The 22,204-nt window shown below is 47.9% G+C and overlaps 2 protein-coding genes across 2 annotated transcripts; one reads left to right on the forward strand and one right to left on the reverse strand.

Moving 5' to 3' along the window:
- Window positions 1-8,841: 8,841 nt before the first annotated feature.
- Window positions 8,842-11,673, reverse strand: LOC123151230 (uncharacterized). The gene is made up of 3 exons (XM_044570975.1): window positions 9,737-11,673; window positions 9,473-9,611; window positions 8,842-9,060 (listed from the first exon to the last, which is right to left on the reverse strand). Exon 1 carries the CDS (start codon window positions 10,960-10,962, stop codon window positions 9,982-9,984), a length of 981 nt encoding a protein of 326 aa, XP_044426910.1. The 5' UTR covers window positions 10,963-11,673; the 3' UTR covers window positions 8,842-9,060; window positions 9,473-9,611; window positions 9,737-9,981.
- A 2,052-nt stretch (window positions 11,674-13,725) lies between these two features.
- On the forward strand, window positions 13,726-14,895 carry LOC123151231 (protein DMP3). Its single transcript, XM_044570976.1, has one exon. It carries the CDS (start codon window positions 13,978-13,980, stop codon window positions 14,659-14,661), a length of 684 nt encoding a protein of 227 aa, XP_044426911.1. The 5' UTR covers window positions 13,726-13,977; the 3' UTR covers window positions 14,662-14,895.
- Window positions 14,896-22,204: the final 7,309 nt, after the last annotated feature.

Consider the following 22,204-nt stretch of genomic DNA (forward strand, 5'->3'; position numbering starts at 1 on the left):
AATCCTAGTGAACAACACCTGCACACACAAAAACAAATACTTGAATCCAACGCGGCCAAGAGAGTTGTCAATCCCCTTGAACTCGTTACTTGCAAGGATCAAATCTTATATAGGTAGATAGGTAAATTATAAAAGAAAAGAAAAGTAAATAAATTGCAGCAGGATATTTTTGGTTTTTATAATATGATTAAAGTAGACCTGGGGACCATAGTTTTCACTAGAGACTTCCCTCTCGAAACAATACCATACGGTGGGTAGGCAAATTACGGTTGGACAATTGATAGAAAAACGCATAGTTATGACATATTCATGGCAATGATCATGTATATAGGCATCACGTTCGTGACAAGTAGACCGACTCATGCCTGTATCTACTACTATTACTCCACCAATCGACCATTATCTAGCATCCATCTATGGTATTTAGTTCATGAAAAACAGAGTAATGTCTTAAGCAAGATGGCATGATGTAGACAGAATAAACTCAAACAATATGAATAAACCCCGTCGTTCTACCCTTAATAGCGATAATACAATACGTGTCTCACCATCCCTTCTGTCACTGGGTGAGGACACTGCAAGATTGAACCCATTACGTAGCACCTCCCCCATTGAAGATAAATCAGTCTAGTTTGCCAAACCAAACAGATAGATCAGAGAGAAATACAAAGCTATAACAATCATGCATAATAAAGTTCAGAAAAGACTCAGTTACTTACAATGAATAATCTAATCATAAACCCACAATTCATCAGATCCCAACAAACACACCGCAAAGGAATATTACATCAGATAGAACTCCAAATAGATCAAGGAGAACATGGTATTGAAGATCAAAGAGAGAGAATAAGTCTTCTAGTTACTAGCTACAGATCCATAGGTCTGTGGTGAGCTACTCACGCCTCGTCAGAATGCAATAAGGATGACGTAGAAGCCCTCCGTGATCGATTCCCCCTCTGGCAGAGTACCGGAAAAGGCCTCCAGATGGGATCACGGAAGAACAGAAATTTGCGGCAGCGGAAAAAGTGTTTTGGGTGGCTCTTTGTTGGTTTGGGAATTTATAGAGGTGGAATTAGGTTAAACGAAGTTGCGTGGGAGTCACGACCTCAGGGGCCAAGCCTACCCCCTAGCTTGTGGCTCTCCCGTAAGTCCTATGGCCTCCTCCCGAATCTTCTAGGGTCCCTTCTGATTCAGAAAAAATCACCGTAAAGTTTCAACGTGTTTGGACTTCATTTGGTACTGATTTTCTGAAAAGCCAAAAACAAGCAAAAAAACAGAAACTGACACTGGGCATTGGGTTAATAGATTAGTCCCAAAAATAACATAAAATAGCATAGAATACATATAAAGCATCCAAAATTGATAATATAATAGCATAAAAAATAAAAAAATATAGATACATTGGAGACGTATCAATCGACGAATTTAGAAGATGGTGGATCGTGTGTTGGGTTCGTGGTTCGTGGATGGCCGGTATGCTTTTCTCCTCCGACATCTTAGTCATATGCGGGTGCCAGATCTGGAGTTCGATGGCGTGTCCAGGATGTTATCCGATCTGATTCGTTCAACGGTTATGATTTCGCTTTTGGCAAGCCACCTTGGAGATCCGTAAAGCTGCATATCAGCGATGGAGTCACGTTGAGCTCGAATGTGGAGGCGATCTGTCATTTTTTTCTTTGATGGCAGTTGTGGTGGTGCGAGAGGTAGGTAACGTGCATTGGTGTCAAGCTCAGATGATTCTTCAGTCTTGTTTGTAATTTTACTTTTCATTGATGTTTCTTTGTGCATAGGCTAGTGTTCTACTGTATTTTCAGTTTTGCCAGGTCGATATATATGTCACTTGTACTATGATCCTTATGGTATAAATAAGACACGTATTATCATACAAAAAATAAATTAATTGGGGTTAGGGAGAGGACCGGACCCACCCACCTGAAATTCGGAAGGGGGGATGAGTGGATTAGTTGGAAGGTTACGTTAACTTTAAGTAGGTGTACAATTTTCAAAGAATTAGATTATCTCTACTCCTAATATCTGAGTTGGTGAATAGCATCCATGGTTTATTTTTGTTTCATCATTTTCGTTCGTTTTATTTCGCTGGTTTTTTTCGTCTCCTTTCCCACGCAGGCGAAAAAAAACCCCACCCCCGCACAAAAAACGCTTCTCTCGATCCCATCTTCGATTTCCCCGCCGCCGACTCTTCGTAGCCGCCGCCCACGTACGCTCGCTCGTTGCCGCCGCCGCCGTCCGACGGGAGACGCCGCCGCCGCCGTCCGACGGGAGACGCCGCCGCCGCGAGGTGAGGCCCTCTCGCACGAGCCAGGATCCAGGCCCCCTCCCACGAGAAAAAAACTGACGGAGGAGGCTGCCCTCGATCTAATCGCTACAGCGACGGGAACCACGTCCCAGCCGCCATCGCCGATCTATTCACTACGTCGTGGATCCCTTTGCCGGCGCCAAGGTGCCGGAGAAGCCGCCGTCAAGTTGTTAGAGGAGCCGCCGGGCCGCCGCCGCTGCCATCGCTGCCGTCGGGGCACCGGCTGCTGAGGTCCGCCATCACCATTTCAGGAAATTCATAAACAAAACATATGACATCGATAAAGGCGTTCCTGTATACTTATTTGCAAGGTAGATGGACAATCGCGGGCTGAAGAAATCGCTGAATGTCAAGATCTTCGCATCTAATAGGAGTTGCAGAGCTCTTAGTAAGGTTGGTGATCAGGCCCAGGGCCGGTCCTGAGATAGATTTTGAGGGTCCGGGGCGAAACTATAATTCGGGGCCCTTTGGGGCCTTTATTATTAATATCTAGTTAATAATCATTATATTATATATAATTTGTATCAAAGAAAATAATTAAGTGCATCTAAAATAATTGTGCATATCACATAATTTATTACTCTTATAATATTTATTAAAGAGAGATCCACTCAGTGCATCTTTCTCCTCATCTGCCTTCTTCTTTTTTCTTTTATGACCTCCGGATGGATACTTTCTACCCGAACTCGACATGACCCTACTCAAATTCAAAGTAACAATTAGCTTTTAAAATTTGCGCAACACTAATTAAAATTTAAAATGTTAGATAAAGTACCGAAGATCATCTAATACAATGAGAAACTACTAGGGCCTAATATAGTACCTTGTCTCTATAATCTAATCGGCAACATAGGCGCAATGATTCGAGCCCCCTAAAAACAATTCATCAGTCCCCAGTTAAGCTATTCGATCGATCGAGAAATTGGGAATTAGGATTAGAAAGAAAAGAAATAGGACGAAGATCATCCGAGGGAAGAGGGTGCGACCAGATGTACCTGTCGCAGTCGTCGCGTCGTTCGTGAGGAGGCAGAGTCGAAGAGATTAGACAAATAGGAAAAAAGGGCAGGGAACAACCGATCCAAAGTTACAGGAGGAAATCAATCCAACGATTCATTTTCCTATCTCCGATTTCCACGTGACTACGTACAAACATGGGCCAGGCCCAACATATCTTTACTTTCCTAGATTGTGAGTGGGGGGATTGGCTTCTTTGGAATTTTGATAGTGCGGCACCAAGGCAGAATGGAGGGAGAGGTGGTGGTAGAGGCATGGGGGAAAGACGAGGCAGGATGGGAGGAGGAAGAGGCGGATGGGGTAGAGGAGGTGTTGGGCGAGGGAATGGTGCGGCTTTTACTAGTGAGGAGGTCTCGGATATGGAACTCAGTTCACAAGATGTGAGGAATGAGAGGGATCCAGAGATATGGGGAGTAAGGAAGAGGCTGGTTAATGAGGACGGATCAGTTGCTCTTAATGGTAAGGTCGTTGTGTCGTCGGGAACAGTTGTTGAGAAGGTTTTACAAATCGAGGCAGCACCGAACATGTCAACTAGTACGGGGACACCCGGCAAACAACCAATTGTGAAGCGGAGACGCCAAGGTGAGGAGGCGGATGGGCAGGATGAGATGGATATTCTGAATGAGGCGGCATCCCTAGCGGATGGCCGCCAAGCCCAATAAGAACTTTATGCTGGATCTGTCGTGTGATTGGCGACCCCGCGACAGTTCGTGAGCTCCGGGAGCTCATTCAGGAATGTGCGCCGTCAGTGATTTGCATTGTGGAAACACAACCGTCAAAACAACGTGTGGAAGGCCTCACGACAACGTCGGGGTTTGAAGGGGGGTTTGTGGTGTCAAGCAGCGGGAGGAGTGGCGGTTTAGGAGTTTTTTGGAGACATGGCTTAGATTTCAGAATCAAGAATTTCTCTCGATATCACATCGATGCGTGGGTGGCAGAACCAGGAAAGGAGGATTGGAGACTAACCTGCTTCTACGGGGAGGCAAATAGATCATTACGTCATAACACATGGAACACGATGGCTCGACTAAGAGGAGATTCGACCTTGCCATGCTTGTGTATCGGTGACCTTGATGAGATACTTCGCAGAGAAGAACAGATTGGCCCTAACAAGAGAGATGGAGCTCAAATGACAGGATTTAGAGAAGCGGTGGATTTGTGTAACTTGGCTGATATCCGCTATATTGGGCATGATTGGACGTTTGAGAAGAAGGTGCATGGAAGGCACTACTGTCGTGTGCGTCTCGATCGAGCATTGGCCTCACCGGAATGGAGTGCAATGTTTCCATATGCAACACCTAGACATTTGCAAGCTGCAAAATCAGATCACTCGCCGATTGTCTTATGTAATAATTTAGACTCTGTAAACAAGGGTATTGCAATAAACAAACCTTTTCGGTATGAGCGGATGTGGGAAACACATGAGGATTTTTTTTCCTTGATAGATCGTTTGTGGTCGAGTGGGAGCGGTGACACGTTGCAGGACCTGAAGGCAAAATTGGACCAGCTAGTAGGAGATTTGGTGATGTGGGGGTCCAGAACTTTTGGGTATGTTCGCTCGGAGCTCCGGACACTGAAAAGGAGGATGGAGGAATTGAGGTCAAAACCAGATAGAAGCGGAACGTCTCATGAGGAATTAAAAGTTCAGGAAAGAATTGTGGAACTGAATTTTAGAGAAGAGATAATGTGGAGGCAGCGGTCCCGGATTTAGTGGCTTGCGGAAGGTGATGAAAATACAAAATTCTTTCACCAAAAAGCTACGATGAGGAAGAGAAGAAACAGAATATCCCAATTGGTGCGTGAAGATGGGACGATATGTAGTGATGAGGAAGAGATCAAGGGGATGGCAAAAGATTTCTATAAAAATTTATATGACTCGAAGGGCACAATTGGGATGGAGGAGGTGTTATCCCATATACCCAGAAAGGTTGATGAGGTCATGAATGATATGCTCTGTGCTTCGTACAAAGAATCAGAGGTAAAGGAAGCGCTGTTTCAAATGTATCCCACAAAGGCGCCGGGCCCAGATGGCTTTCCTGCCCATTTTTTCAGAAAAATTGGGAGGGTGTGTGGAGATGAGGTCACCAAGGTAGTTCTGTGAGTGCTGAATGGGGAAGAGTCTCCGGAAGTGGTTAACAGGACGTTCATCGTACTTATCCCTAAGGTATCGCATCCAACCACTTTAATTCAATTTCGGCCGATTAGCTTGTGCAATGTGATTTTCAAAATCATATCAAAAGTACACTCAAACCGGTTGAAGAAGGTTTTGCCAGAGATTATTTCACAGGAGCAGTCAGCGTTCGTACCTGGACGGCTCATCACCGACAACATTATAGCAGCATATGAGTGTTTTACATTTTATGAAGCGCTCTAGGAGTAAGAAGAATTCGCACTGTGCACTTAAGCTTGATATGATGAAGGCCTATGACCGTGTTGAATGGAATTACCTGGAAGCAGTTATGCTCAAACTTGGCTTCAGGCGTGCTTGGGTGAACAAAATTATGGCTTGTGTAATGACAGTTTCGTTCTCAGTATTGGTGAATGGTGAGAGGACAGAGGAGTTCAAACCTTCACGACGGATCAGACAGGGAGACCCCATCTCTCCGTACTTATTTCTTTTGGCTGCTGAAGGTCTTTCATGTTTACTAAGGCATGCAGGTTCCAACGAGAATGCTAAAGGGCTGGTGGTTGCGCCCTCGGCACCCCCGGTTAATCACCTTCTTTTTGCCGATGATTGTCTTCTGTTGTTTAAGGCAAATGTAGAAGGGGCGACCGTTATTAGAGACACCATCCGGCAGTACTGTGATGCGTCCGGGCAGAGAATCAATCTCAACAAGTCTAGTATATTTTTTGGGAAAGGCTGTCCTGAGGAAACAAGGCAAGTTGTGAAAGGAGTTCTAGAAGTTGCTAATGAGTCCCTAACGGAGAAATATTTGGGGCTGCCAACCGAGGTTGGAAAATCATCTAATGGGACGTTCAAATATATAAAGGACAGGCTTTGGAGGAAGATTCAGGGATGGGTGGAGAGATGCCTTGCTGCTGCAGGTAAAGAAGTGCTAATTAAATTTGTAGCGCAGGCTATTTCGACCTTCTCAATGTCTTGTTTCCTGCTCCCAAAAGGGCTTTGCCAAAGCATTGACACCATGATCCGCAAGTTCTATTGGGGAAGCAAGAACGGGGAGAGGAAAGCTGCCTGGGTGTCTTGGGACGTTCTAACGATGCCCAAGTACATGGGCGGGTTAGGGTTCAGAGATACATATTTATTTAACCTGGCTATGGTTGCTAAACAAGCATGGCGCCTCACTCAGGATACGGAATCATTAAGTGCAAGATTACTCAAGGCAGTGTACTACCCTACAGTGGATGTGCTGGATGCCGAGCTAGGGAATCACCCTTCCCAGATTTGGAGGGCCATCTGTCAAGGCAAGGAAGTGTTAAAGCAAGGATTGGTAAGGAGGATTGGTAATGGGAGAACGATGAATGTGTGGAACCATAACTGGATCTCTAAAGATCATATGCTCCGAGCTGTACATCCTCGCACACAAAACCCGCCTGTCTTTGTCGCTGAGATGATCAACGAGACAGAAGGGAGTTGGAACAAGGCGATGGTGGAAGAGCACATGCAACCCACCGATGCACAGGCAATTCTGCAGATACCAATCCCCACGATGCACACTGAAGACTGCTGGGCTTGGCACTATGAGCGCATCGGCTACTTCACGGTCCGGTCCTGCTATCGCATGTTGAAAGAAACGAAGAAAAGGAGAGAAGATTGGCTTGAGGGGAATGGTGGGAACTCGGATTTGGAAGCTAACAAGAAACAATGGTGCAGATTGTGGGGAGCTAGAATACCAGCCAAGTTGAAGAATTTTGTTTGGCGTCTTTCACATAATAGCATCCCGACAGAAGGGGTGAGGTTCCATAGACATATGTCAGAATTGAATGTGTGCGAGATTTGTGAGGGGGTTGTTGATAGCTGGAAGCACGCCCTTATTGACTGTCATATGGCAAAGTGTGTATGGGCCATGTTGGATGAAGAGTTGGTGGAGCACATGATATCTATCAGATCGGAGGATGTCCGCTTATGGCTGTAGGAGATGCAACTTTCCTGTAATGAAGAACAGTTTGTGAAGGCAATAGTCACTCTCTGGTCCATATGGTGGGTGACAAGGAAGGCAATACATGAAGATCAATACCAATCACCTCATTCCACCTTGTGTTTCATCAACAAGTATTTAGCTGATCTATCTCTAGTTCCTCGAAAGGTGTCTGTAACGCAACAGAGAGGTGGAGCGCCCCAAAGTTCGTCTCGTCGCCAGTTGAAGTGGAGTCCTCCTCCAGCGGGGTGGGCAAAGCTGAATGTTGACGCTGCAATATCAAGATGCGGGAACAAAGGAGCTGCTGCAGTGGTTTGCCGGGATTACACCGGCTTGTATCTGGGCGCTTCAGCACTCGTGACAGAGAACATGACGGATCCGGAGACGCTTGAGGCTATGGCCTGCAAAGAGGGGCTATGCTTGGCCCTCGACATGAACTTGCAGCATGTCCAAATCAGCACAGATTGTCTGGCAACAGTGAAGTGTGCAAACGAGGCATTTCTGGGACCGAGCAAGGTGATAGTAGACGAGATTAAGGAGATGTTGCATTTCTTTCCTTACTCAGTGCTTGTTCATGAAAAACGTGAATGTAATTTAGAAGCTCACATGCTTGCTAAAGCTGCTACTTCATTAGCCTGTGGTCGCCATCTTTGGCTCACAGGAACCCCGAACATCATTGGTATTCCATCGAACTTGGATATTGAATAAAAAGCAGCTTTAGCCCTAAAAAAAAGAAGCTGAGCGAGGCGCGCTGAGACGCGTGAGAGATAGATTAGTTTCAGTTTTTCCCGATCGAAGACCTGTATATACGTATGTATGTATACCTAGGAGGGGCCCCTTGACTTTTGGGGGCCCGGGGCGGCCGCCCCGTTCGCCCCTCCCCAGGACCGGCCCTGATCAGGCCCATGGCCCTGCCCAAGACGCTGAGAATTAATGTTGCCTAACATCCCGATGAGCTTGAAAAGAAAATCGCCATTAATCATGATTCATGGGCCATGAGTATGAGTATGAGAAGCAAGACCATCTGCAATTCTACACTGACCGCTTCATATCGTAAGACTTTAGAACATTTGCAAGACCATGATGGGAAAATTTCTGCTTTCGATAAAAGCACCGTGCAATAAATAAAGAAAACCAAGTCATTTTGAGCTTCCATTATGAAGAGTTACTTGAGTGTTCTGGGAAATAACTAAAATACATGCCCGCGGCCAGGTTTAACATTTTCACAAACAAGTTTGGCAGGTCCCAAAGAATCAGTATAAGATAACCTAGAACCAAATGCATAAGCAGGTGGTCTATGAACACAAGAAAAATTAACGCGACACATATCCTGCAGTAACTTTGATGCAAGGACGATAATCCAACTTCGCATTATTAAGACGGGGCTATGTATCAAAAAACGGGGCCATGAAGTTCAAAAATACACAGAAAGTTTCACTGCAGTTCAACACCCAAACATACTTGGTGAGAAAATACACCCCGCAATCAACATGACTGAGGATGGGTTTTCATTTTCCTAAATAATCATATATTTGGACAGATACATACGTTAACCAAGTTCTCAACAATCCTAGTAAACAAAATATCTTCAGGTTCATGCCCCCTCTCTTCTTCTCCATATGCTGCCAGAACCTGTAAACAATTGGTGTTCACAAAAATGATCATAAGATTAGGTCACTCATATAGTCACATTGCTGGTAATAACTAGTGCTGTAAACAATTGATGTTCACAAAATGGATACTGAGACAGTGTGAACAGAAGTGGATAATGAAATTGGTTGGCTCTTAAATCATAGCCATATTACTCATATGTAGCTGCAGCAGGTTATAATGAGATCACACTGCTGATGATATGGTTACTGCTCTTACGCTTGGTAGGAATCTACTAATTGCAAATTGCACCAGGCAAGTCAAATATGCAAGAAATGATAACATTGATATCAACACAGAGACTGCCAGGTTAGAAGTTGTGTGACTGAAAAATGTTAACTGAGACAGTTGTAAGAAGTTGTGCCTTTATTGCCTATACTGGCATTATTTGTACCTTCATTATTGAGTGGGCAATGTGAGCTCAACCAATACGTGGAATCCGCACTTGCGCATCTTGTGCCCGGATGTTCTTAATCAGTTCCTTGAAAGATTCAGGTATGTATTGGTACTCGTGGAACATGAGTCCTTTAGACCTACATATGTTGAGCAAGAGAAGGACAACCGAAATTAGAATTAAACATGCATCCATTCATTGCGGTGGATACTGATGAGGTGCATCGATCTGTGCTAGGAAGGGAACTGAGGAAGGAAAACATACCACTCAGGAGTATGGCAGTAGGTCATGAGATGATCAGCAATGGTGTAGGGGCGCACAGATGGGCGTATCCTGTCCTTCCCATCATGTATTTTGCAGGACTCGGCTAAGCGCTCGGACAAACCAGTCCCCAGCGAATGCAACACAATGGGGTCCCATGGCCGAAACAGACAGGCATCGGTCACCGCTGAGAAACAGCGCGCGGTCGCCTAAGGTGTTCACCGGGATAAGCTTACACCGCTGGCTGCTCAGATGCACTTCATAGAGCCTGAAGACTGCCAGTCCCGACCAGTCCATCTCCTACCAGGAGCTGGGTGCCGGACGACGAGCAGCATCCTTCCACCAGACTCCACGAGTAGAAAATCGCTATGCAGGCGATCAGCAAAATATGGAGCATGAGCAACCACCACAGAATTCTCGAGGGGTTCCTGTCTGGGAGTGGGAGGAGGGTATAGCTGCAGGATCTCGTGTGAAGACAGGGTGGTGGCGTAGAGCTTTCCTTGGAAGGACAAGGTATTCCAAACATAAAGACCTCGGTGGAGAACCTCCCAGTCTGAACCCGGGTCGGCGCCGAGCACCACACTTGTGCAGAGGAACCAGACCACCACGGCAATGGAGGTCGCCGAGGACGCGCTGCTGCATATCGCGGCGCTCATGTCGAGCAGCTTCATCCGCCTGACTGCCGCGTGGTACACGGGGGCGAGGGGCGGGAAATCGACCACGACGCGCGTGAAGGGATGCAGCACGCGGACCTCGGTGGTGCGCTTGTGCACGAGGATGAGGAGTCCGTCGGTGAAGCCAACGATCCTGTGTCCCCGGAGCTCCGGGAGGAGGACGTGGAGGCGCCTGGCCGTGCGCGTATGGAAGAAGACGATCTCGCAGGCATCGTCTGGGCGGACGGCGTCGCCGTCACAGAGATCGACCCAGCCGCGCGGGCGTAGGCGGGGATCCCGCAGAGTGGGGTCGCGCGCCGTGGGCGTGCAGGCGCGCCAGCCGGAGCAGACGGCGCGGAAGGCGATGTAATCAACCACGTCGCCGTCGCCGTCGCCGTCGCCGGCCAGGAGCCGGCAGGTGATGAGGCCAACTATGTCGGTGGGCAGGGACGCCCAGCCGCCGATTACTTGCGCCCGCGCAGGGCGCTTGCACGCGGCGAGCGTTGTCAAGGTGGCACCTTTTCGCTTCCTTCCCGCCGCCCCGGCCGGAGCAAGAGCGGGCAATTTCCTCCCCATCGCTCGCGGATTCCTTCTTCAAATCGAATCAAATCACAGGCTGGGCTTGGTTGACTCTTCTCCGTCCCGCCCCCGCTAGCTATTTTATACAGGCCACTGCTCGGACCTCGAGATCGACTCGGATTGAGAAGAAATCCCACTCCCAGGATCGGCACTGATTCCTTCTTCAAATCGCGCCGTGTCTCCGGAAAGGAAAACCAGAGAGGGGAGGATTACGATTTAGGCCCCGCTTGGATTGTCGGTTTGCACCCAAATACATCTGTAAACAATACAGGCCTCCGGCCGTCGTTTTGATGCTGGGAGGAAATAACACCACGGCCGGTAATATACACCTGTAGAATTAATCCGGTTGTACGTATAAATTTACGCCTAATCCAAGCGGGGCCGGAAACAACCTTTTTTTTAGGGGTCGGCCGGGAACAACCTGACGAGGCCGCCGGTGTTGGGTGAGAAGATGGAAGCACGCCGCCGCGGATCAGCCGCGGAGCACTCGCCCTTCTGTAACACACGGTTACAACTAGGTTGGAACATGGGAGATTTTTTCAACTGAAGAAGACGGAGTTGGGTGTGACGCCTTCGAGCTCAGCCAGCAAGGCGTTGACATAAAAAGGTTTGGCATATTTTTTTTTGCAGGGTAAAAAAAAGTTTCATTCCACTCCATAATGATAGGGTTACAATCTCAAGCCACCAAATCCTCATAACACAACACGGAGGAGTCGAATTCAACCACACCGTAGTACAAGCATCGGTACGGCTATAAAAAGCGAGTTGATGTGCTACCCTATTTTGATCTCTAGTAATCTTAATGAAACAAACTCTCGATCAACCATAAGAGCTTTAACCTCAGCATCTAAGTGACCGTAGGCCGATCTGACCAAAGTGTTTCCTTCAAGAGTGGTCAGGGCATTTATAGAATCTGATTGGACAATGACAGGCTTGTCCGAGTGCTGAATAGCCAAGGCCATACCTTGCATCGACGCATGGATCTTTGCTTCTAAGGCGTTATTATAGTTGAAGATGTATCTGTAGGTAGTGAAGATCAACTTACCATTCTCACTCTGAAGTACCATCCCAGCGGACGCGCGCCCGTCGTGAACCGAGAAGGATCCGTCCACAGAAAGCGCCACCCATCCTGTCGGTGGCTGAGGCCAATGCTTGACGGGAGTATGATAGGTATTGTTCTTACAAGTCTGGCTGCACACATCAGACACCATCTTCCCCTTTATAATCTCCTCCATGCTATACTTCTTGACAAGATTCAAAGTTCTATAATAGTTGTCCAGATAATCAACTGTTGCCTGCACTGAGCACTCACCCTTTCCATGCGTTCTGTCATCGCGTAGCTGCCAAATCCGTCATATAGTCATAATTACAAGGTCTCTTACATGTTCATCTATAAATTTTCATAAAAAAATATGACAATGTGTGGCATGCACACACATAAAAAAGAAAAAAATGATGTGTGAATATTCATTTAGGTCATTTTATTTTTGCACAAGTCACATATGGTCATATTTGGAACAAAATTTTGTAGATGCACATTGCTTCTTCCTACGATCCCTAATTATTCTCGCATCCCCATCGCTAGTTCCACCAATCCATCTCTCGCACGCGGCTAAGTGAGTGTTATAATTGATAGAGTACTCCCTCCGTAAACTAATATAAGAGTGTTTAGATTACTACTTTAGTGATCTAAATGCTCTTATATTAGTTTACAGAGGGAGTACGTTTTTACAGCACCCAGGTCACGTAGATCATGCAAAAGCCAGGGTCAACTGACCAAACTACAGGACCAAAATATCACACTGACAGCTCCAGGGGCACTGCCACCCAAATATCACTACAGGAACGGGTTTAAACACTAGAGAACTTCATGATCAGCATCCTGCAGAGAATTTGATTTCACTAAAATTTTGTGCTGAGATCCCGTAGTACCGGACACTCATTCCTTGGATCGATCGTCTACACCTCATAAACCATCACCCCAGACGTTGTTCATCTTCACGGCAATGGTGAGGTGGCGCAGAAAACATATGTGGCGATTAGGAAGAGTTTGGGGAAAGTTCAGGCCCAGCTAGGCTTGTTGCACAACACATGCTAGCAGGTGGCAGCGCAGCTGGATTTCAAATTCTCAATTCACGAGTCGTTGGCACATCACATTGCGGCCATAACAGAGGCGATAAGAGAAAATTATGGGTTCCAACTTCCAAAGCACTCAGTCGGAGGATGACATAGAGCTTGAGCAGATATACTCATAAGCACTGAAAATGATCTGCTCACCAAAATCCTCAAGTGTGCACTAATTTTGAAGCGTGAGTGCCCAGGTTGTACGTGCAGTATTTTTAGGACAAACGACTACGCAAAGCTGATCCATGATGCTTCACGCGCCGGGACACCAAAATCTATGCAGCGATTTGCTCATCCATAAAGAAGTAATTTCATCTAATCACCATCAGAAGAGGGCCGAGTGTAATCATCAACTGATACCATTTTGGATTCCCGGAGGCAAACAATGTGGCAAGGCGTAGAGGCGATGGTCTCATGAACGGTAGATCCAGTGATTGATCATTTCGCCTGGTGCATTTAGTTTGCTCTACCGTGGAGAAACTGAAGTACTCCTAGCATGCAAATTCCGCCAGTTCCGTGTCAGCACAGCGAGGCCTTCCCCCTCCCTTCTTCCCTCGATGGATGAAGCAGTTACGTTACGTTTGCAACGCGACGCCATCCATGTTGACATGTTGCCTCTTCCTTGACGCCTTCCACAAACCGAGGTACCCAACCCTCCCTACTCGACACTGGCAGCCTAAGCAAACGCGAAGGCACGCAAGAACCAGCCATCCAGCAATACAAAACCACCACCACCCCGCAAGCACGCACAAAACGCCTAGCCCTCCTCCATCAAGAATCCTCTGCGCACGTTCCTTCGTCTCGCACATGCATCTCTAGCTGGCTAGCTAGTTTATTTGATTACAAATATCCATCCAGATCCAATCCAATCACGCACAACAATCGATCATGGCAGCTGCTCCTTCTGCCTCTGCCGTTTCCGTCAGGCAGAGGACTGCCGCGGCAGCATCGCCGCTGCTCCAGGATCAGCAGCAAGAAAAGCATGAAGCTGTTGATCCGGTGCCACCGCCGCCGCCGCGATCGACGCTGTACCAGGCGCTGACGTCGACGGCGAGCCTGGCCAACCTGCTCCCCACGGGCACGGTGCTGGCTTTCCAGCTGCTCGCGCCGACCTTCACCAACCACGGCGCCTGCGACGCCACCACGGCGCTGCTCACGCGGATCCTCCTCGCCGTCCTCGCGCTCTCCTGCCTCCTCGCCTCCTTCACCGACTCCCTCAAGGGCCCCGACGGCCGCGTCTACTACGGCGTCGCCACCCTCAGGGGCCTCTGGCTGCTCGACTACCCGCCCGGCGCGCCCACGCCGCCGGACACGTCCAGGTACAGGCTGGCACCAATCGACGCCGTGCACGCGGCGCTGTCGGTGGCCGTGTTCGGGGTGGTGGCGGCCAGAGACAAGAACGTTGTGCGGTGCTTCTACGGCCCGTCGCCGGCGAGAGAGACGGAGCAGGTGCTGGACATCGTGCCGCTCGGCGTCGGCGTGCTCTGCAGCTTGCTCTTCGTCGCGTTCCCCACCAGGCGGCACGGCATCGGCTACCCTGTCACCAACGGCGCCGCTGGCAGCAGCACCTGAATAAACTAAACTTACCCGCGTATTACAAAGCTCAAGAATTACTCTGGTTACACTAGTACTCCTACTAACTTAAGAGCATTGTATCATTCTATCATTTCGATTTCTTGCTTATTTGCCTGTGGGATGTAAACGATCCGACGATATATTCTACACACAAAAGATCTGTTATCTTCCAACTCCTTTTGTGGGTATTATTCTCCATTTAATGATGAGTAAAATGCATGCATGTTTCTATTTTTCAGAGTGTCGATCCGGTCCTAATTCTTTCAAAATGCATGCCTGCTACTAAATCTTTTTAAGTTGTTCATCCGATCTCTTAATTCCGTCCGACCACCGCTGACCAGCTTGATGGTGCTTTGACCGCCGCCACGTGGATTGAAGGGCAAAGGCTGGATTACGACGTGTTACATATTTGCAAAAGAACCCTCGAACCCTAATTCCTTCTCAGACGCAGTCCTTTCCTCCTCCACACCCCTCTCTGGCGAAACAGGGGCGGTTGATGGCAAAGGCGCTGCTTCGATAAGAAGAGGCGGTCATCGCAGGCGGTTGTGCGGCGGCGGCCCCGCTAGGATGGCGCTCATGCTGCGGCGACCCGGAGATCCTCCTCACGACATGGTCAATGCCCGTAACCCTAACACTTGATGCTACTCTTTCATTCCTCTTTTTTCCGATTTAGGCCAAATCCATGGTAGATGTTGACCGAATCCTTGTAATCTAGGACTACAAGAGGAGCTTTTCACCGTAGAAATAAACTATGCTGGATTTTTTTTGCGGATTTGGCAAGTCGGAGACATATGTTAATGGCAAAGTTGCTCCGTTTGATGGTTGTGAATTAGATACATGGTCTCCTCTCTGGTCACTGATTTTATGCAACAATTAGGATATGACCAATCAAAGATCGTTTTGCACTGGTTGCTCCTTGGAAAGAATCTAGATGATGGACTCTTGATTATGGACTATGACACTGACACATTGCACATGGCAGCGGTTGTTCCAAAGTTTCAGTATTTTAAGTTGTTTGTGGACCACAAAGATATGACATTTGACAATGTAATTGAAGGTATCCATGTTAGTAGTACACATGATCTCCCTTTTTTACTAAGCCCAAAGTCCCATGGCTTTCACACTGGAATTAGGAGCTATCCTAGGTTTAAGGTGAAAACTTATAAAGGTAGACTTAACCAATGTCATGCAGGCAACAACAATGAAGGGAGTAACAGTGTTCCACCAATGGCCCAAAGTGTTGGATATGAGCTGAGAAGAAGCAGAAGAAAACTTGTGGTAGAAGAAGAAACCTCCAATGAAAATGACTGTGACAGTGACGACGGTGAATGGGATTCAGACTGGGTTGACTCTGGCAATGAAGTAGGTAAAGATGATGATGATCTCTATGAAAAATGGTTAGATGAGAAATTTGAGCAGAAAAAAGAAGAGATCTAAATGGCAGAAGGACAATAACTATGATTCGGATGAGTTGCAAGCGCTGCAAGATTCAAAGCTTGAAGATAGTGATTCAGCAAAGTAAGTGCAAGTAGTTGATGCTCAAGGAGAAAAAAATGAAGAAGAAAGTGAAACTCAAAAGGTGGATGCTAGAGAACATGAAAGATGTGAATTTTCACATAGTCATGGTGTTTTGATTGTGATTGAACTTAGAGTAGCATTCAAGAGTACATTATCAAACAAGGAGTGCAAATACACATTACAAAAAAATGATAGGTGGAGGATAAGGGCATGATGTGTTGGAGATTGTCCCTGGTTCCTGTTTGCTGCACCTGATAGTAGGACCAAAGCATGGGTTGTGAAGACATATGTGGGACAATATACATGTGAAAGAGAATGGGCACTGAAGCAATTCACAACAAGATATCTAGCTGGCAAGTATTTGGAGACATTTAGAGCAGATGAGAAGATGTCATTAAAGAACTTTGTCAGGCTTGTTCAGTTTGATTACAATATGCTTCCTACTAGAAGCAAGATAGCAAGAGCAAGAAGGATTGCACTAAAGCAAATTATGGAGATGAACTAGAACAAAACAATTTAATATGGGACTTTGCAGCTAAAATCAGAAGGTCAAATCCTGAAAGTATCATGTTTGTGAATGCAAAGGATGGACTGTTTGAGAACTTCTATATGTCCTTAGATGCATGCAAGAGGTTTCTTTTACTAGCTTGGGGTCATTATATGCATTGATGGGTGTCTCACTAAGAACACGTATGGTGGAGTGATGTTGACCATTGTTGGAGTTCATACTAATGATTATATCTTTCCCATTGCAATTGCCATAGTCGAAGTGGAATATACTGACACATACATGGAAGTGGTTTCTAAACACATTGAAGGAGGATCTATGCATAGATAACACATCCCCATGGACACTAATGAGTGATAGGCAAAAGGTATTGATACGTCTCCATCGTATCTACTTTTTCAAACTCTTTTGCCCTTGCTTTGAACTCTAACTTGCATGATTTGAATGGAACTAACCCGGACTGACGTTGTTTTCAGCAGGATTGCCATGGTGATATTTTTGTGCAGAAATAAAAGTTCTCAGAATGAACTGAAAATTCACGGAGATGATTTTTGGAATTAATAAAAAATATTGGTGAAAGAATCAAGTGAAGGGGGCCCACACCCTGGCCACAAGGGTGGGGGCGCGTCCTTCGTCCTTGTGGGCCCCTGGACCTCCACCGACCTCAACTCCAACTCCATATAGTCACGTTCGGGGAGAAAAAATTAGAAAGAAGGACTCATCGCGTTTTACGTTACGGAGCCACCGCCAAGCCCTGTTCTTCCTCAGGAGGGCATATCTGGAGTCCGTTCGGGGCTCCAGAGAGGGGAAATCATCGCCATCGTCATCATCAACCATCCTCCATCACCAATTTCATGATGCTCACCGTTGTGCGTGAGTAATCCCATCGTAGGCTTGCTGGACCATGATGGGTTGGATGGGATTTACCATGTAATCGAGTTAGTTTTGTTAGGGTTTGATCCCTAGTATCCACTATGTTCTAAGATTGATGTCGCTATGACTATGCTTAATGCTTGTCACTAGGGCCCGAGTGCCATTGAGGGAGTCCTGGATTAGGGGGTCTCCGGACAGCTGGACTATATCCTTTGGCCGGACTGTTGGACTATGAAGATGCAAGTTTGAAGACTTCGTCTCATGTCCGGATGGGACTCTACTTGGCGTGGAAGGCAAGCTAGGCAATACGGATATGTATATCTCCTCCTTTGTAACCGACCTTGTGTAACCCTAGCCTCCTCCGGTGTCTATATAAACCGGAGGGTTTTAGTCCATAGGACAACATACAATGATACCATAGGCTAGCTTCTAGGGTTTAGCCTCTTTAATCTCATGGTAGATCAACTCTTGTAATACTCATATCATCAAGAACAATCAAGCAGGACGTAGGGTATTACCTCCATCGAGAGGGCCCGAACCTGGGTAAACATCATGTCCCCTACCTCCTGTTACCATCTGCCTTAGACGCACTGTTCGGGACCTCCTACCCAAGATCCGCCGGTTTTGACACCGACATTGGTGCTTTCATTGAGAGTTCCACTGTGTCGTCACTGTAAGGCTTGATGGCTCCTTCAATCATCACTAGCGATACGGTCCAGGGTGAGGCTTTCCTCCTCGGACAGATCTTCGTATTCGGCGGCTTCGCACTGCGGGCCAATTCGTTTGGCCATCTGGAGCAGACCGAAAGCTACGCCCCTGGCCATCAGGTCAGATTTGGAAACTTGAACTACATGGCCGACATCCACGGAGACTTGATCTTCGACGGATTCGAGCCCATGTCGGACGTGCCGCACAGTCGCAACGAGCATGACATAACTCTGCCGTCGGACAGTATTCGGGGGATCGCATCCGCAACTACTCTGGTCGTTAGCCCAGAGAAATCACGCCATCCGAGAGCGGAGGGATAGACCCCGCCATGGAGGCCGCATTCTCAATCGCGATAGAGCCAAATACTGACTTCACCCCTTATGAGAACCGTGTCTCCGAACCACTGGATTCATCTCCGGCCATGGACTCCGAGCCGCTCACATCCGTGCCCGTCGAATCCGACTGGGCGCCGATCATGGATTTCACCTCCGCGGATATCTTTCAGCACTCACCTTTCGGAGATGTGCTAAATTCATTAAGGTCTCTCTCCCTGTCAGGAGAACCTTGGCCGAACTATGTCCGGCTAGAATGGGATGCGGACGACGAAGAAATTCGCTGCCCACCCACCACCCACTTAGTAGCCACTGTCGACGACTTAACCGACATGCTTGACTTCGACTCCAAAGACTTCGACGGTATGGACGACGAAGCCGGAGACAAATAGGAACCACCACCCTCAAGGCGCTGGACCGCCACCTCATCATATGATATATACATGGTGGATACCCCCAAGGAAGGCATTGGCGACGAGACAGCAGAGGATGACCCCTCCAAGAAGCAAACCAAGCGCCGACGTCAGTGGCACCGCTCTAAGTCCCGCCACAGCAAGAGCAGTGATACCGGCACATGAGATAATAACACTACAGATAGCGCCGAAGACAACAACAATACCCTCCAGCACAGTGTAGAGCTAGAGGACGGACAAGCTAGCCCTCCAGAGTGGGCAGCAGATGGAGAAATGGAGGAGGACAATTACATGCCTCTCTCCAAAGACGAGGCGAGCCTTGGCGACGACGAGTTTATCGTGCCTGAGGACCCCGTCGAGCAAGAGCGCTTCAAGCACCGGCTTATGGCCACGGCAAATAGCCTGAAGAAAAAACAGCAACAACTTCAAGCTGATCAAGACTTGCTAGCAGACAGGTGGACCGAAGTCTTTGCGTCCGAGGAGCATGACCTCGAGCGCCCGTCCAAGAGTTACCCAAAACGCAGGTTGCTACCTCACCTCGAGGAGGAAGCATTGAAACCTCATTCACCAGTGTATGATGCGGCTGACCGGCCACTATGCGGCCAAACCAGAGAGGCGTTTCAGCCTATAGTTCAGACCGCACCCCGTAGCCACTCAGTCAAAAATACTAAGGCCCGGGGCAACACAGAGGACCTGCGAGACATCTTGGACAATAAGGCAAAAATCGCAAGGTTAATATACGGGACACGGGCACGCGCGCCCACACGGGACGATGATCATCGCGCCGAATACACCAAGAGTAAATCCGGCCGGGCCGAATACAACACACAAGACTCATACGAACTACGTCGGGATATAGCCTGGCACAGAGGCGCCGCACACCCCCTATGCTTCACTGATGATGTTATGAATCATGAATTCCCGGAGGGTTTCAAACCCGTAAATATCGAATCATACGATGGCACAACAGATCCCACTGTATGGATTGAGGATTTCCTCCTTCACATCCACATGGCTCGCGGCGATGATCTACATGCCATCAAGTACCTCCCACTAAAACTCAAAGGACCAGCTCGGCATTGGATGAATAGCTTGCCAGCAGATTCCGTCGGCAGTTGGGAGAATCTGGAAGACACATTTCTTGACAACTTCTAGGGCACTTATGTGCGGCCACCGGATGCTGATGACTTGAGCCACATAACCCAACAGCGAGGGGAACCGACCAGACAATTCTGGACACGGTTCCTAACTAAGAAAAATCAAATTGTAGACTGTCCGGATGCAGAGGCCCTAGCGGCATTCAAGCATAACATCCGCGACGAGTGGCTCGCCCGCCACCTCGGCCAGGAGAAGTCGAAGTCTATGGCAGCCCTCATGACACTCATGACCCGCTTTTGCGCGGGCGAGGACAGCTGGCTGGCTCACAGCAACAACACATCAAAGAATCCGGATACCTCGGATACCAAAGATGTTAATGGTAGGCAGCGTCGTAATAGACCAAAGCGCCGCATTAACAGCGATAACACCAAAGATACAGCAGTCAATGCCGGATTCAGAGGCTCTAGATCCGGTCAGCGGAAAAAGCCATTCAAAAGAAATACTCTGGCTCCGTCCAGTCTAGATCGCATACTGGATCGCTCGTGTCAAATCCACGGCACCCCCGACAAGCCAGCCAATCACACCAACAGAGAATGCTGGGTGTTCAAGCAGGCCGACAAGTTAAATGCCGAAAACAAGGATAAGGGGCTGCATAGCTATGATGAGGAGGAGCCCTGTCCGCCGAACACAGGAGGACAGAAGGGGTTACCCCCACAAGTGAAGATGGTGAACATGATATACGCAACCCATATCCCAAGAGGGAGCGGAAGCGTGCACTAAGGGACGTCTATGTGATGGAGCCCGTCGCCCCAAAGTTCAACCCATGGTCTGCTTGCCTGATCACCTTCGATCGCAGGGATCACCCAACTAGCATCCGTCATGGCGGATCCGCCGCACTAGTCCTAGACCCCATCATTGATGGATTTCACCTCACTCGAGTCCTTATGGACGGTGGTAGCAGCCTGAACCTGCTTTATCAGGATACAATGCGAAAATGGGTATCGATCCCTCGAGGATCAAACCCAGCAAAACCACCTTTAAAGGTGTCATCCCATGTGTAGAGGCCCATTGCATAGGCTCAATCACACTGGAAGTGGTCTTTGGATCACCGGATAACTTTCGAAGCAAAGAATTAATCTTCTACATCGTCCTGTTTCGTAGTGGCTATCATGCACTGCTCGGACGGACAACATTTGTAAAATTCAATGCAGTGCCGCATTACGCGTACCTCAAGCTCAAGATGCCAGGACCTCGCGGGGTCATAACAGTAAATGGAAACACAGAACGCTCGCTCCATACGGAAGAGCACACTACGGCCCTTGCAGCAGAGGCACAAAGTAGCTTGTTCAGGCAGACCACTCATTCGGGGTCACAACCCCTGGACACCTTCAAGTGAGTCCGGAACAAGCTGCAACAGGATCGCCTGGCACGATCAGAGCTCGCCTAACAATCCGACCCCCTTCCTAGTCCCAGTGAAGCGACAAAATATGTGCCGCGCGTACATAACTACGCATTGAAAATACCATGGGCATAGGCGGGGGCACAATCAGGACACGCCCCGCATTGTGGCTTAACCACACTAGGGGTTGTATACCTCTGACATTCCTTTTCTCTTTCAGGGCCTAACTCTTTGGAAGCCCTTTCCGGCAGTACGATTGTCGGACACATTCTGGAAGTAACAACCAAGGCGGCAAGAAGCTAAGATGAACACGGGAACCGCCATGTGGTCTCTAGTAATACTTGATATACCCGCTTTTCACTATTTATGCGTAGCTTGCCCTGGGATAGGACATTTCGAATTGTCCTACTTTATGCTTATTGCACTACTTGTACCAGTACGCTTCGACGTATTATTCAAACAACAATGCATATTATTAATTTGTCATTGCATTATTTAAGTCTTTCTCTTTCTCTTATATGTCCATTTACGACAATCCGCACCCGCACGTTCGGGTACGGTCAGTATGCCAGGGGCTCTCGTTTACCTCATAATACGGCGCGAGAAGTTCGAACACTTTCGACAGTGCGGCACCCCGAACTTCTAGCATTATATGCATCAACTCCGAATCATGTCTTTGGTCAAATGTTGG

Source organism: Triticum aestivum, chromosome 7A, assembly GCF_018294505.1.
Source record: "Triticum aestivum cultivar Chinese Spring chromosome 7A, IWGSC CS RefSeq v2.1, whole genome shotgun sequence".
In the NCBI taxonomy this organism is placed as follows: Eukaryota; Viridiplantae; Streptophyta; class Magnoliopsida; order Poales; family Poaceae; genus Triticum; species Triticum aestivum.